This window comes from Somniosus microcephalus, chromosome 1, assembly GCF_052327205.1.
Source record: "Somniosus microcephalus isolate GS21.2 chromosome 1, FLI_Smic_1.0, whole genome shotgun sequence".
Taxonomy (NCBI): Eukaryota; Metazoa; Chordata; class Chondrichthyes; order Squaliformes; family Somniosidae; genus Somniosus; species Somniosus microcephalus.
The window spans coordinates 342,761,844-342,777,204 of NC_140987.1; the positions used below are offsets into that span (position 1 = coordinate 342,761,844).

The 15,361-nt window shown below is 43.8% G+C and overlaps 1 protein-coding gene across 5 annotated transcripts in view; it reads left to right on the forward strand.

Annotated features, from left to right (window-relative positions):
- The window catches only part of LOC147124943 (ribosomal protein S6 kinase alpha-6), a 141,391-nt gene that overhangs the window by 123,249 nt on the left and 2,781 nt on the right, over positions 1-15,361 (forward strand). For 4 of the 5 annotated variants that reach the window (XM_085995153.1, XM_085995145.1, XM_085995160.1 and 1 more), the window contains 4 exons: positions 154-315; positions 8,517-8,593; positions 13,126-13,243; positions 15,072-15,212. In XM_085995153.1, coding sequence (XP_085851279.1) covers positions 154-315; positions 8,517-8,593; positions 13,126-13,243; positions 15,072-15,212 — 498 coding nt within the window. The remainder of the gene's footprint in view (positions 1-153; positions 316-8,516; positions 8,594-13,125; positions 13,244-15,071; positions 15,213-15,361) is intronic. The other variant, XM_085995169.1, reaches the window with a different exon arrangement.

The window sequence follows — 15,361 nt, forward strand, 5'->3', positions numbered from 1 at the left end:
GATATTGGGAAAGAGCAGGGGAGTGGGACTAACTGGATTGCTCTTCGAAAGAGCCAGCACAGACTTGATGGGCCGAATGGCCGCCTTCTGTGCGGTACTATTCTATGAACTATGTGAATAATCTTTGTTTTTTTTATGTGTGTGTATATATAGGTTGTGCATAGGGATTTAAAGCCAAGTAATATTTTGTATATGGATGAATCTGGTGATCCCGAATCGATCCGAATATGTGACTTTGGGTTTGCTAAACAGCTGCGTGGTGAGAACGGCCTGCTTATGACTCCGTGTTACACAGCCAACTTTGTAGCTCCTGAGGTACACCAACATCCCACCTAACCTGTTGCACTTTATCAGAGTAAAATAAACTGATACTTTATTAATTAACTGTTAAGAGCAGCCAGTCCTCTCACCTGGAATCTGAGATGGGTTTATAAAACTGCTAATCAGTTGTTTTACTCACTGTTCTGAAGCATGGACTTTACAGTGCCAAATGGAAGTAGAGCAGGTATGAGAATAGAATAAAAGGATCTAACAGAGGTAAAATAATCAAGTAGCTCAGGTGTGGACTGGTCTAAAGCTTATCCCTGAATTGCAGTTTACCTGGATTGCTTCTGTAATAGGTGTCAATACCCTGGATGGGAATTTACTTGAAGCAAAATGCAACTGAGATTAAATCGCACCAGGGGCCCAAACTACTGTATGTGGGCCGTGTCCTGTCAATTTAGCCAACCTTTACACTGGTGCCAGCCTTGGCTTAGTGGTAAGACTCTTACCTCGCAGTTAGAAAGTTCTGGGTTGATGTCCCACTCCAGCGACTTGAGCACATTAATCTAAGCTTATACTTCAGTGCAGTGCTGAGGGTGGTGCTGCACTGTCGCAGGTGCCATTTTTCAGGTAAGATATCAACCGTGGCCCGTCTGCCCCCTCAAGTGGACGTAAAAGATCCCATGGCAATGTTCGAAGACCAGAGGAGTTTTCCCGGTATCCTGGCTGATATTCATTCCTCAATCAACATCATTAAAAGACATTGGTCCAAATCTTCCTGGAAAATAATGCCGTAATCACAATACATGCTGTTATTAATATGCAAATTAGCCAGCAATTTCAGGGGAGGAAGAGATACAGCATGAAACATAGAAACATAGAAGATAGGAGCAGGAGTAGGCCATTCGGCCACTCGAGCCTGCTCTGCCATTCAATGAGATCATGGCTGATCATCCAAATTCAGTACCCTGTTCCTGCTTTCTCCCCAGATTCCTTTAGCCTTAAGAAATATATCTAACTCCTTCTTGAATATATTTAATGAATTGGCCTCAACTGCCTTCTGTGGTAGAGAATTCCACAGTTTCGCCACTCTCTGGGTGAAGAAATTCCTCCTCATCTCAGTCGTAAATGGCTTACCCCTTATCTTTAGACTGTGACCCCTGGTTCTGGACTCCCACGCCATCGGGAACCTCCTTCCTGCATCTAGTCTGTCTAGTCCTGTTAGAATTTTATAAGTTTCAATGAGTATGTATTGGTCTGCCATTTCTTTGTTCCCCATTATAAATTCCCCTGATTCTGACTGCAAGGGACCTACGCTTGACTTCACCAATCTTTTTCTCTTCACATATCTATAGAAGCTTTTACCGTCAGTTTTTATGCTCCCTACAAGCTTATTCTCATACTCTATTTTCCCCCTCTTAATTAATCCCTTTGCCCTCCTTTGCTGAATCCTAAACTCCTCCCAATCCTCAGGTTTGCTGCTTTTTCTGGCCAATTTATGTCCTCTCCTTGGATGTTATGCTATCCCTAATTTTGCTTGTTAGCCACAGTTGAGTCACCTTTTTTGTTTTTTTATGCCAAACAGGGATGAACAAATTCTGTAGTTCATCCATGCGATCTTTAAAGGTTTGCCATTGCCTATCCACCGTCAACCCTTTAAGTAACATTCCCCAATCCATCCTACCCAACTCGTGCCTCATACCATCGTAGTTTCCTTTATTTAAATTCAGGACCCTAGTCTCTGAGTCAAATGCATCACTTTCCATCTTAATGAAGAATTCTATCATATTATGTTCGCTCTGCCCCAAGGGGCCTCTCACAACAAGATTGCTAATTAATCCTTTCTCATTACATAATACCCAGTCTAAGATGGCCTGATCTCTAGTTGGTTCCTTGACATATTGGTCCAGGAAACCATCCTGTATACACTCTAGGAATTCCTCCTCCACAGTATTGTTACTAATTTGGTTAGCCCAATCTATATGTAGATTAAAGTCACCCATGATAACTTCTGTGCCCTTATTGCACGTGTCTCTGATTTCCCATTTAATGCCATCCCCAACCTTAGCATTACTGTTTGGGGGTCTGTATACAACTCCCACTAACGTTTTCTGCCCCATGGTATTTCTCAGCTCTACCCATACAGATTCCACATCATCAGAGCTAATATCCATCCTTACAATTGTGTGTTAATCTCTTTAACCAGCAATGCTACCCCACCTCCTTTTCCTATTTGCCTGTCTTTCCTGAATATTGAATACCCCTGGATGTTGAGTTCCCAGCCTTGGTCACCCTGGAGCCATGTTTCCGTAATCCCAATCATATCATATCCATTTACATCTATTTGCGCAGCTAATTCATCCACCTTATTGCGCATGCTCCTCGCATTAAGACACAAAGCCTTCAGGCTTGTTTTCTTAACACTCTTAGACCTTTTAGAATTATTATTTACTGTGGCCATGTTTGATTTAATCCCTTGACTTCTCTGCCTGCCACTTTTGCTTTTCTCCTTCCTGTCTTTTGCTTCTATCCTTGTTTCCCATTCCTCTGTCTCCCTGCACAGGTTCCCAACGCCCTGCCATTTTAGTTTAAATCCTCCCCAACAGCACTAGCAAACACTCCCCCTAGGACATCGGACTCGGTCCTGCCCAGGTGCAAACCGTCCAGTTTGTACTGGTCCCGCATCCCCCAGAACCGGTTCCAATGTCCCAGGAATTTGAATCCCTCCCCCTTGCACCATTCCTCTAGCCACGTATTCATCTGAAATATCCTTCTATTTCTACTCTGACTAGCACGTGGCACTAGTAGCAATCCTGAGATTACTACCTTTGAGGCCCTATTTTTTAATTTACCTCCTAACTCCCTATATTCAGCTTTTAGGACCTCATCCTGGTTTTTACCTATATCGTTGGTACCTATATGCACCACGACAACTGGCTGCTCACCCTCCCCCTCCAGAATGCTCTGCAGCCGCTCCGAGACAAAAAATCAAATCAAATCAAATCAACTTTTATTGTCATTGTTAGTGCACAAGTGCAGTACAACGAAATGTAGGCTTGCGGCTCCCGAGAGTGTACATTTGGATTAAGACATTTAAACATTCAACATACATTTGGCTTGTAGTATATTAACATAAATATGACCATAATAAAGTGCATTGGCAGATGTGCAGGCTTTAGAGTTTATTTGTGGAGTTCAGTAGGATGACAGCCCTGGGAAAGAAGCTGTTCCTAAATCTGGTCGTATGGGTGCGAATGCATCTGTAGCGTCTACCAGATGGTAGGAGGGCGAACAGACTGTGGCTGGGGTGGGTAGGGTCTTTGATGATGGACCGTGACCTCCGTAGACAGCGTTTCTGGTATATGTGCTCTATGGTCGGTAGCCGGGTGCCGGTAATGCGTTGGGCAGTTTTGACTACCTGCTGCAGGGCTTTCCGGTCATAGTAGCTACAGCTGCCATACCATACTGTGATACAGTTTGCCAGGATGCTCTCTATTGTGCAGCGGTAAAAGTTAGAGAGGATCAGGGGTGACAGAGTACATCCCTTCAGCCTCCTTAAGAAATATAGGCGCTGCTGGGCCTTCTTCACCAGAGAGGAGGTGTTGAGGGACCAGGCGAGGTCTTCCGTGATGTGGACTCCGAGGAACTTAAAGCTGGCCACCCTTTCCACCACAGCCTCATTGATGTGGATGGGGGTGTGACTTCCGCCTTTCGACTTCCTGAAGTCCACAATGATTTCTTTTGTTTTCTTGGTTTCCTTGACCCTTGCACCAGGGAGGCAACATACCATCCTGGAGTCTCACTTGCGGCCGCAGAAACACCTATCTATTCCCCTTACAATGGAATCCCCTATTACTATAGCTCTCGCACTCTTTTTCCTCCTGTCCTGTGCAGCAGAACCACCCACAGTGCCAGGAAGTTGGCTGCCGCTATCTCCCCCGATAAGCCACCACCCCCCCCCCCCCCCCCACCCAACAATATCCAAAGCGGTATATCTGTTTGAGAGTGGGATGGCCACAGGGGACCCCTGCACTACCTGCCTGCGCCTACTACTCTGCCTGGAGGTTACCCATTCCCTTCCTGACTGTGCAGCCTTTACCTGCGGTGTGACCAACTCCCTAAACATGCTATCCACGACGTCCTCAGCATTGCGAATGCTCCAGTATGTATCTATTCGCAGCTCCAGCGCCGCAATGCGGTCTGCCAGTAGCTGCAGCTGGATACACTTCCCCCACACATGGTCGTCAGAGACACAGGAAGTGTCCCTGATTTCCCACATAGTGCAGGAGGAGCATACCACGGCACCGAGTTGTCCTGCCGTGACTTACCCTTGAATTAATTAATTTAAATTAACTTAAATCAAATCAATACCATCAATTACACTGCAATTAAATGATATACTCAAGGGCCCTTGGTTACTAGCACTAGAAGCTATAACCACAAAAAAATTAAGAACTTCTAAACTTTAAAAACTATGAACCTTAACTGTCAAACTATCGAGTAGTATAAATACTCCCTGGCCGTACTCACCCAATCAGCTGCTCCCTCCTGCCCGCGTCACGTTTTGAATCGTGACGTGGCTCTGGCACGCCGCCGCCGTGAGATTGGTCTCCTTGCTCCCAACACCAGCCTCTGCAAAGAAAGCCCGCGAAAGTGAGTTTAAATACTCACTGGGTCTCCGGTCTCACTGCTCCCGACACCAGCCTCTGTATAAAAAAAAAAAAGAAGCCCGCTCCACCACTAGCTTGGTACAAACAACATCTCTCCCTTAGCCTCCCCGTTATTTTTAACAACTTGCTGGATTTGCACATTAATTGCCTACTAAACTTGCCACAAAGTTAGGGCTTGTAATTAACAGCCTTCATACCCTTTTAACAACATGATAATTGTTAATTCAGTGGGGCCCAGAAAGGGAACAATTTAATCTGTTGAGTCTCAATCCTTCAATCTCATTGGTTAAGGAGATACACTTTTGGTCCTGTTGTTCACTTAGGTCCCAGATGCCCTGTTGTCAACTCGCACTTGCAGCAAGGTACAGTGCAAATTATATTCGAGCTGAAGGGTGCAGGAAAAAGTATAACCAAGGGGGTCACGTTGCGAGATGCCTTGCTCCAGCTAGATTTGGCCCATTATCTGGTTATTACCACATTGCTGTTTATGGGACCCTGTTGTGCGCAAATTGCCTGCTGAGTTTCCTACATTACAACAGTAACCACACTTCTAAAGGATGTCATAGGCTGTAAAGCACTTTGGGATTTCCTGAGGTCGTGAAAGGCGCTATATAAATGCAAGTTCTTTATTTCTTTTCACCGAGTCCTGGCAACTTGATTCTATTTTCTGTTTTATTCTTTCTCGTTTTTCCTGTTTGAATTTTGAGAGTTTAGGTGTTTGGAAAGGGCTGTTCTTAGCACTGCTGCCTCGTTAGTGGATAAATCCTAAATCAAAATACCAGTATTTGTTTGCACCAGCAACTTGTTAAATGTGCAAGTTAATGAGAAAGGAAGAACTTGCATTTACACATCCTCTTATCACGTCTTCAGGATGTCCCAAAGTGCTTTATAACAAACTGCAGTCACTTATGCAGGAAATGGAGCAGCCCATTTCACACAGTATGGTCCCACACACAGCAATGTGAGGAATGCCCAGTTAATATGTTTTGTTGGTGTTGATTGAGGGAAGTATGTTGGGCAGGATACCAGGGATACCTGCTCTTCTTTGAATATTGTCATGGGATTGTTTTTTACATTTAGCTGAGCGATCAGACAGATCTTTGACTTAATGTCTCATCAGTGGGACAGTGGCAGTATGGATGTGAAATTGGCTAAGTGACAGGGAACAGAGAGTAGTGGTGAACTACTGGAGGAAGGTATACAGTGGTGTTTCCCCAGGGGCTGGTACTAGGACCACTGCTTTTCTTGATATATATTAATGACTTGGATGTGGGTGTACAGGGCGCAATTTCAAAATGTGCAGGTGACACAAATCTTAGAAGTATAGTGAACAGTGAGGAGGATGTGATAGACTTCAAGAGGACATAGACAGGCTCGTGGAATGGGCGGACACGTGGCAGATTAAATTTAATGCAGAAAAGTGTGAAGTGATACATTTTGGTAGAAAGAATGAGAGGGGAAATATAAACTAAAGGGTACAATCCTAAAGGGGTGCATGAACAGAGCGACCTGGAGGTATATATGCACAAATCGTTGAAGGTGGTAGGGTAGGTTGAGAAAGCAATTAAAAAAAGCTTACGGGATCCTGGGCTTCATGAATAGAGGTATAGAGTACAAAAGCGTGGAAATTATGATGAACGTGTATAAAACACTGGTTTGGCCTCAACTGGAGTATTGTGTCAAGTTCTGGGCACCGCACTTTAGGAAGGATGTGAAGGCCTTAGAGAGGGCGCAGAAAAGATTTCCAAGAATGATTCCAGGGATGAGGGACTTCAGTTACGTGGATAGACTGGAGAAGCTGGGGTTGTTCTCCTCAGAGCAGAGAAGGTTGAGAGGAGATTTGATAGAGGCGTTCAAAATCATGAAGGGTCTGGACAGCGTAGATAGAGAGAAACTGTTCCCATTGGCGGAAGGGTTGAGAACCAGAGGACACCAATTTAAGGTGATTGGCAAAAGAACCAAAGACGACATAAGAAAAAACTCTTTTACTCAGCGAGTGGTTAGGATCTGGAATGCACTGTCTGAAAGGGGGGTGGAGGCAGACTCAATCACGGCTTTCAAAAGGGAGTTGGATAAGTACCTGAAAGAAAAACATTTGCCGGGCTACGGGGAAAGGGCGGGGGAGTGGGACTAGCTGAGGTGCTCTTGTAGAGAGCTGGCATGGGCTGAATGGCCTTCCATGCTGTAACCATTCTATGATCAAAAACACAGCACCTCCGACAATGTAGCACTCGCTCACTGATGTGTGGGCCTAGATTAATGTGCTCAAAACCATTGGTTTAAACGTTACTGTGGTCCGTGAGGCATGAAAATTCGAAGCAAGAACATTGGGAACACTCCGGTTGGGCAACGTCTGTGGAGAGAGAAAAGGCGATGTTTTGGGTCTCGACCCTTCCTTAACTGAAGGATATTACAGATGAACAGCATTTAAAAAGGAGCAGGAAAGGGGAAACAGAAACACAACAACCATACACAGGGAAAGAAATAGAATGACCTGTAAAGTGCTTGGGTGGAGAATAGGAGATGTTTAAATGGCAGAAGTGATATGCGCCTGAGACGAAAGGAGGTATAATGAGAGGATTAAAAGTTATAAACAACATTGAAAAGTCTTAAATAAAAACAGAAAATGCTGGAAATACTCAGCAGGTCAGGCAGCATCTGTGGAGAGAGAAACAGTGTTAACATTTCAGGTCGATGACCCTTCGTCAGATGCTGCCTGACCTGCTGAGTATTTCCAGCATTTTCTGTTTTTATTTCAGATTTCCAGCATCCGCAGTACAGGTTGACTATCCCTTATCCGAAAACCTTGGGACCAGCTGTGTTTCGGTTTTCGGATTTCAGAAGGTATTATTTCAGACTGGGAAACTCCTAGCATTCTTTTCACAGGCAGGCTCTGGAAAGCGTCTCTGTAGCTTAGCAACAGCTTCAGAGACGCTTCCAAGCCACGGGCCGAGTGTTTACAAGCTGTTGCTGAGCAACAGTGTTTGTTGTCAGATACGGAGATGAAAACCTTCGTATCTGACAACATTAGCGCTGGTCTATCCGGAAGTTTGGATAGAACGGCAGCATATCGGATGGGCCGCTGCAGCTATCGGACGGGCCGCTGTATTGTTGGGTTCACTCTCCCGGTACCTCCTTCACACTGCCCGGCTCGGCCTGTAATCTCCTACCCTGGAGGGAACTCTGACCCTCTGCCCTGCTCACAGGGAAAGGCAGAGCTCCCTCAGTCACACTTAACATCGAGAGCGAAGGCTGGCGTGTCGACAGTCTGCAGGAATTCTTGTTCTGGGTCCCGGAGGACCACTCCTGTCATGTTTTGCGCCACTCTGGTCATGTCGTGCGCACGACTTACGCTGAACGAAAAAAATTTTGGTTTTCGGAAGTTCGGATAAAGGATAGTCTACCTGTATTTTGCTTTTGAAAAGTCTTACACTGCTTTAAAAACAAAACTGTGATGCCATATGATCAGGTCTTTTTTCAAATAAAGGAGCACATTACTAAAATGTTTTTGTCCAATTTGTTATCCGACTGATTTTACTTGTGGCAGTAATTTGTCAAAAATGCGCCTTTGTTGTTTTTCAGGTTCTTATGCGACAGGGTTACGATGCTGCATGTGATATCTGGAGCCTTGGAGTGCTCCTGTACACTATGCTGGCTGGGTAAGTACAATTAAACTTGCCAGGGTTCCATTTGTGTTGCATCACATGGTCTTTGCATCTGGGATTATGATGTTGAAGTGCAGCAGTATTCTCAAGTATTTTTCCTCCAACATATTAACTGAGATCTTCAAGAAATAACAGAGTTGATTTGCAAATCAAGCTTCTGCATTGACTTTTGTTTCATGAAGCTTGTTAATCATGAGATATTTCTGGTGCACCAACACCATTTCAGTTTTAGCAAAGCGGATGCATTTCAGAATAGTTTTGCATTGAGCCAGTCTTCACATTATGAAGTGTTTATTTAGTTTGGCGTTTAAATCCCTTTCTTTATTTTGTTTCACATTGCTGCCCGTTATCTTCATTCTTCATTGTCTTGACCTTGGATACTGTTGAGTATCTCGTACTATTCTCTTCCGATTATGTAATTAAGCAAACGTGTGAAGTCAAATCTGATTGCTAATGAATGATGATGTTGGACCACTGACCTATAATGATGCAGAAGTGGAGGAGAGAATGAAAATTCCAAGTATGAAGCGGAGATTAGTCCTGAAATTCGGATGTTTAAATGGGCTGCTGCAAATCTGCAGCTTTGGCCTTTGTGCAAATCGTTTCTTTGCCTCAGACTTGATTCTGGCACAGAGGCCACAGTTTTCCCTCCCTCGGCGGGTCCGTGGCAGGCCATGTCAGTGTGGGTCCCAGCCCCGTTCCTGTCTCCATCCCAGCCTCCGGCATGACTTTCCCCTGATTGGGCTTGTTAAACCCGCCCAGCGAGTTTCCCGGCCAGTTGAAGGAAGTGGGTCTGATGACGCCTCATCAGCCGGTTTCTTTAAAGAGACCGTGCGCAAATTTACTTTGACCTTAGTGCTGTCAGTCTTCTCCAGCATTGAGGTGCTGCAAACACTAAGAAGGGCTGCACAAAGGTGCAGGGCTGCACCCAGGCTCTCCAGTGACTTATGGAGAGAGTCACAGCACGCAGGGAGGTTCTCTTCCCGTCCAATGGGCGGAAGAGACCTTCCTCAGAGATCAACACAGCCTGGTTGCACATTGTAGTGGAGGGCACAAGCAGGGATGTCGTCAGGAGGACCAGGCTGCAGTGGCGCAAACCTTTCAATGATCTGAGTAGATTATGAAACATTACTGCAAAGCCACACTCAACCTCATCCTGCTGTGCCACTCATCACATCCCCATCACTCTGCCTTCCCTATCCTACTCCTGCACATCATTACACCAACTTAGCTTGCACCTCCACCCATCCTTGTCTATCTATATTAACACATTCCCATCTCACTAGCCACCCCTCTCACTCACCCGCATATTAGTCCAGTCATAACAAATAACAACACACAAGGGTGTTTTAGCCAATATTCATGTTAAGTTTCTGTTAATGTGCTGTCAAACATTGAAATCTTTATTTTCAACACTTTGCATTCTTGGACAGATTTGTGTGCACCTTTGGAAGTGGCTTAGTGAGTTGCGGTGAATGGTGAGACATAACTGTACCCCTCGCAATGGTGATGAGTGTGAAAGGAATGGCTTGGGCATTGTAGGGATGCTTTATGGTGTTGATGTGCCAGCCTGGCGCATCATGTGGCAGCCAGGGTGTACAACGTCAAGTGAAGTAAACCTGGCTATGGTGAGGCCATCCCTGGCCTCCCGGGCAGCAGTGAGGTCGGGTGCTGATGCCCTGTGTCCCGTGCAGTCGATTGCGGCGGTTGTTGGTGCTGCTGGTGTTCAGGTTGATCGTGGTGGGATTCTGAGGCCAAGGTGAGAGAGTATAAAGTGTACCGACGTTGATGGAATAGGTAGCAGGTGAAGTAGAGGTGACAGAAGCGATCTGTCAATGGTGGGAGAGGTAATGAGGTCAGACTGGATGGAGACTTGTGTAAAGACTTGCAGCATTCTGAATCTAGTGGAAATGCAGTTTAGAGAAGCGAGTGGTTAAGAGAACATTTCTCAATCAGCTGGGAGCTTTGACTTGATATTTGAAGCTGTCAACTCATCAGCTGAAACAATGGCCAATCTTCTCCCGCCTCAGCTTCACAGACGAGGTCTAGGCACAGCGGGAAACCGGTGGGCGACCTGTCAAATTCAAAAAGCTGGGAAAAAAGCAGTAAGTGGCTGTAAACAAGCCACTAATGATTTTAATTGCCTCCCCCCACCGCTGCCTGTCTGGTCTGCTCAGTGCTGGCAGACCCGACATCGGGAAAGTCCAGTGTGCGCGTTTTGACAGGGTTCCCAACCCGCTGTCAAACATTTAAAATTTAACAGCTGACCCGCCATCCATCCTGTCTGCTGAGCGCTGGCAAAATTCCAGCCAGAATGTTTTTAGTGGCTGCCCCCAATAAATTCGCCAAATAAATTTTTCCTAACTAGTTTTTTTTTCTGAAATCTGTGCACCTCCTTCAGCTGTACAGGAAGTTCCTGACCGGAGTGGCTTGTCATCCTTTCTCCTGCAGTATGCCATCAAATGTCACCGAGATTGATGGCAATTACAGCAATAATTGTACTGGTATCTCCATTTTCCCTATGTTGTGGTCAGTGCCAGATCCCACAAAGCTACTTTATGTCTCTCTTCTGTCTCCACAACCATTTCACTTCTTAGCTTCATGCCCCCCCCCACCCCCCCCCCCCCCCACCCCTTTCTACTGTATCCAGACTGTCTACGCAATGCACTTTATTTAATTGGAAGTCTGTGCTCCTGGGACTGCCCAGGTTTGAATCTTTATCTTAAACTGCAAAGCTCCCAGGAAACTTAAGTAACACCAAAACTGAAAATGATTGATGCTAATAGTAAGTGACGACATTGCAGTTTAGATACAAATCCATTTATAACCAACATTTTGCCCAAATTGTTATAACTTTTAAAAGAAAATTGAGAAGTAAGTTTAGTTTTTATTTTGGGCAGAGACTGAATAATTCTAAACTAAATGTCAAGTTAGCTGAGGTTTTCTAATCTGGAAAAAGTGGACAAAATGCAAGCTGAAATATAACTGAAAGCATCTTAGGAGTTTGGATATCTAAGGACATTTGAATATATTACAATCCAGTCCTAGTTTTCCCCTGTACATTTCTCTCAAAGTTTTCTTGCTTTCTGTAACATTGGCTATGTAAGATGAACAACTATTGTGCAGTGTTACTTTTTCCAAGTGCTGTATTTTTTCCACTGCCTTCATGTCCTCAGTTGAATTTAATCATTGCACTAGTAAGTAGAGGAGCCCATTACTTCAGTAAATTAGCGCCTCATTCTTTTTGAATAGATTGCTCCTGGGTCAGTACCTGAATATATTATGTTTGGTTTAGCAGGTAATCTATTGTAAAAACATAAGTGTATAAAAAGGTTAGAAATTACTGTTGCAGATATTAATGAACAAATGTTTTACATGCTTGTATGATACTCCTGTATTTACTATTTTACGAGGGAGCTTATCCATTTAAAATGGTTTAATGGAGATGTTTATTATAAATGGGTTAATACCTACAGTAAAATAACACGCATGCTGTACAAATGTTGTGTTCATTTGCTAATATGAATAATAATTTCTAGCCTAATATTGCATCTGTTATGTTAGTATTATCTGGTGAATTGAGTTGAACTTGTGTCGACTGGAAGAAAGGCCGCCAGTTTCTGGTTTTACATCTCATTAAACTGGATTATGGACATTCACAACCATTCAATACTAATTACGATTTTTTATCATCAAACGTAACTGGTGAGGAAGCTTTATAACACTAAACAGCAGCAGTAATTTCAAACTACAAATTGTAAAACTGAGCATATAGAATCGATTTTACAAATCTGCCCACCGGCCGTGCACATCTTGGCATTGCCCACTCTTGCATACACATGGCTTTCTTAAAATGTGCTGTTATAAGTCTTGGTGTAATGCAATCATAGGGCAGATCGCAGCAAGTTCAGGTGCCTTTTAGAAGGAAATAAAGAGCTTCTTAAAGTTGCTTTGCAGCTGATTTTATATTGTTGAAGATACATTATCAATAAAGTACATTTCATCCCAACGAAGATTGGATCTATCCGCACTCTTGATTGGTGTCCCAGCTTTACTGACTTCAAGCTGTCTCGAGCAGTTGTGTGTAGAGAAGTAAATGACTTTGCTGCTCTTGATGGCTGGGTCGCAGTGTGTAAATGAGCCAAACAGATCACATGTTTGGCTCCACTCTAAGCCATGGTGGCATTTGGGATGCTATAATTGGTATCATTGGCCCTAGGTTGGGGAGGGAATAATTGGCCAAGCTTCCGCCTGCTGATTAAGTGCACATTGTGGGTGTCGAGTGAGATGAGGTTAGGATCAGGTTCGGCAGTGATGCCACCCATAGGCTCATGGACTAGGCTCGTGTGAAGCATGGCTACTTATCTAAGATGTTGGAAGGCAACTAGCATCCGTAGGACCATACCCAGCATGAATCCGTGCTGTCACAAGAAAAGGGAAGAAAATTGGAAGTTGGGTGTGCATGACTTAATCTTTTTGTTAAATCATTGGTTCAGTTTTTTCTTCATGTCTGCTTTATGCACTAGTTACACTCCTTTTGCCAATGGACCAAATGATACCGCAGAAGAAATTTTATTACGAATAGGAAGTGGCAAATTCTCACTGAGCGGAGGCAACTGGGATACAGTCTCAGATGCAGCTAAGGTAAAATATACTTAAACTGCTAGTGCAATTGCAGTAACATTTAAGTTGCTAAAGCGTCGTTCGCAAGTATAAAATAACGTAAATACCAAAAGTAAAGGTGAGCAAAATGTAATCTAGTGATGTGGACGGGTGAATTGACGAGGGAAAAGAGCATATTCCAAAAACTGCATTCTCCTTGAGTGAGTTTTGTTTATGTTGTCACTTCTGTGAATTGAGTTGTTATCCAGGTGAGCAATAATAGTGTTGTGAGAGAAATAATTTTCTTCTTTGCACCCAGTAACACCATTACACAGTCTTGAGGCTTTTATAGTTCAGGCCAACAGCACAATTTGCACCACGCTTCAGCAATTGGCGTAGCTCTTTTTGCGTTGGTTCTGAGTGTAATTGTCTGATTAATGTGGCGCTATTGGCAATGTTTTGCTGTTAAAACAAATCCACCGAGACCCAGGTTGAAACTGGGGAAACTTCTCTCGCGTGGTGGTGAGCGAGGCAGTATGTTCAGGTTAAAGGACTTTTACAATCTGTATAATGTCAGACAGTGGGTAAAAATCTCCCCACCTAATTTTCAATATTGACTTCCCAACTGGAGGCCTACCATTTCAGCGCTTTTCTCACACCAGAGCTGTTTGTATGAGCTCCGTTATGGGCATTGCAGATGAAATTTAGCGCAGAGACGTGTGAAACGACACATTTTGGTAGGAAGATTGAGGAGCGGCAATATAAATTAAATAGTATAATTTTAAAGGGGGTGCAGGAACAGAGAGACCCGGGGTATACGTGCTCAAATCGTTGAAGGTGGCAGAGCAAGTTGAGAAGGCTGCTAAAACGGCATACGAGATCCTTGGCTTTCTAAATAGAGAAGTGTAGAAAAGCTGGGAAGTTATGCTAAACCTTTATAAAACATTGATTAGGCCTCAGCTGGAGTACTGTGTTCAATTATGGGCATCATCAGGAAGCATGTCAAGGCCTTGGAGAGGGTGCCGAAGAGATTTACTAGAATGGTACCAGGGATGAGGGACTTCAGGTATGTGGAGAAGCTGAGGTTGGTCTACTTAGAGCAGAGAAAGTTAAGAGGAGATTTGGTAGAGGTGTTCAAAATCATGAAGGGTTTTGATAGAGTAAATAATGAGAAACTGTTCCCAGTGACAGAAGGGCCAGTAACCAGAGGACACAGATTTAGGTGATTGGCAAAGGAACCAGAGGTGACGTGAGGATTTTCTTTTTTTTTTTTTACACAGCAAGTTGTTGTGATCTGCAATGCGCTGCCTGAAAGGGTGGTGGAAGCAGATTCAACAGTAACTTTCAAAAGGGAATTGGATAAATGCTTGAAGGGAAAACACTGGCAGGGTTTTGGGGAAAGAGCAGAGAAGTGGGACTAATTGGATAGCTCTTTCAAAGGGCCAGCACAGGCACAATGGGCAAATGGCCTCCTTCTGTGCTGTATCATTCTATGATTCTATATAGGAGCAGGCTTCTGGTAGTCGGTAGGAATGTTGGTCTGGATATATTGAATACGGAGAAAACTTCAGTAGTGGGTGAGTACTATAGCTTATATTGAAAGTACATTCTACTCCCCTCCTGTACTATTCTCCTCCTAGTACAGTCAAAGAAAGGCTCTCATGTACTCAGCTTGGACCAGATTTAAACTAATGTCCCTAAGATAAAAAGTATGTTTTTAACCCACTGCATTATCCACGCCCATAAATTAATCCACAATTAATCTTTAAATAGTATACATCAATACCAAAGTGTCCCATTTACAAACTATTTTTGAAGGGTGATGGTTTTGTTCATTATTTATTGCTTTCCTTCAATTCTGAAAATATAGGATTTATTGTCCAATATGCTTCATGTCGATCCCCATCAAAGATTCACAGCTGAGCAGGTGCTCAAACATCCCTGGATTGCTTGCCGTGATCAACTACCACATTTCCAACTAAATCGACAAGATGCACCTCATCTAGTAAAAGTAGGTATTATCACAGGATGAAATGATACTTTGCCTGTTGCATTGAAACTATCCATGATAACGTGCATAACTCGCGCACGTTTTGCATGAGAGTTTTAAAAAACACTCTTAGATGTTGAATTTGAAGACCAATCTGAAATCCTAAATCC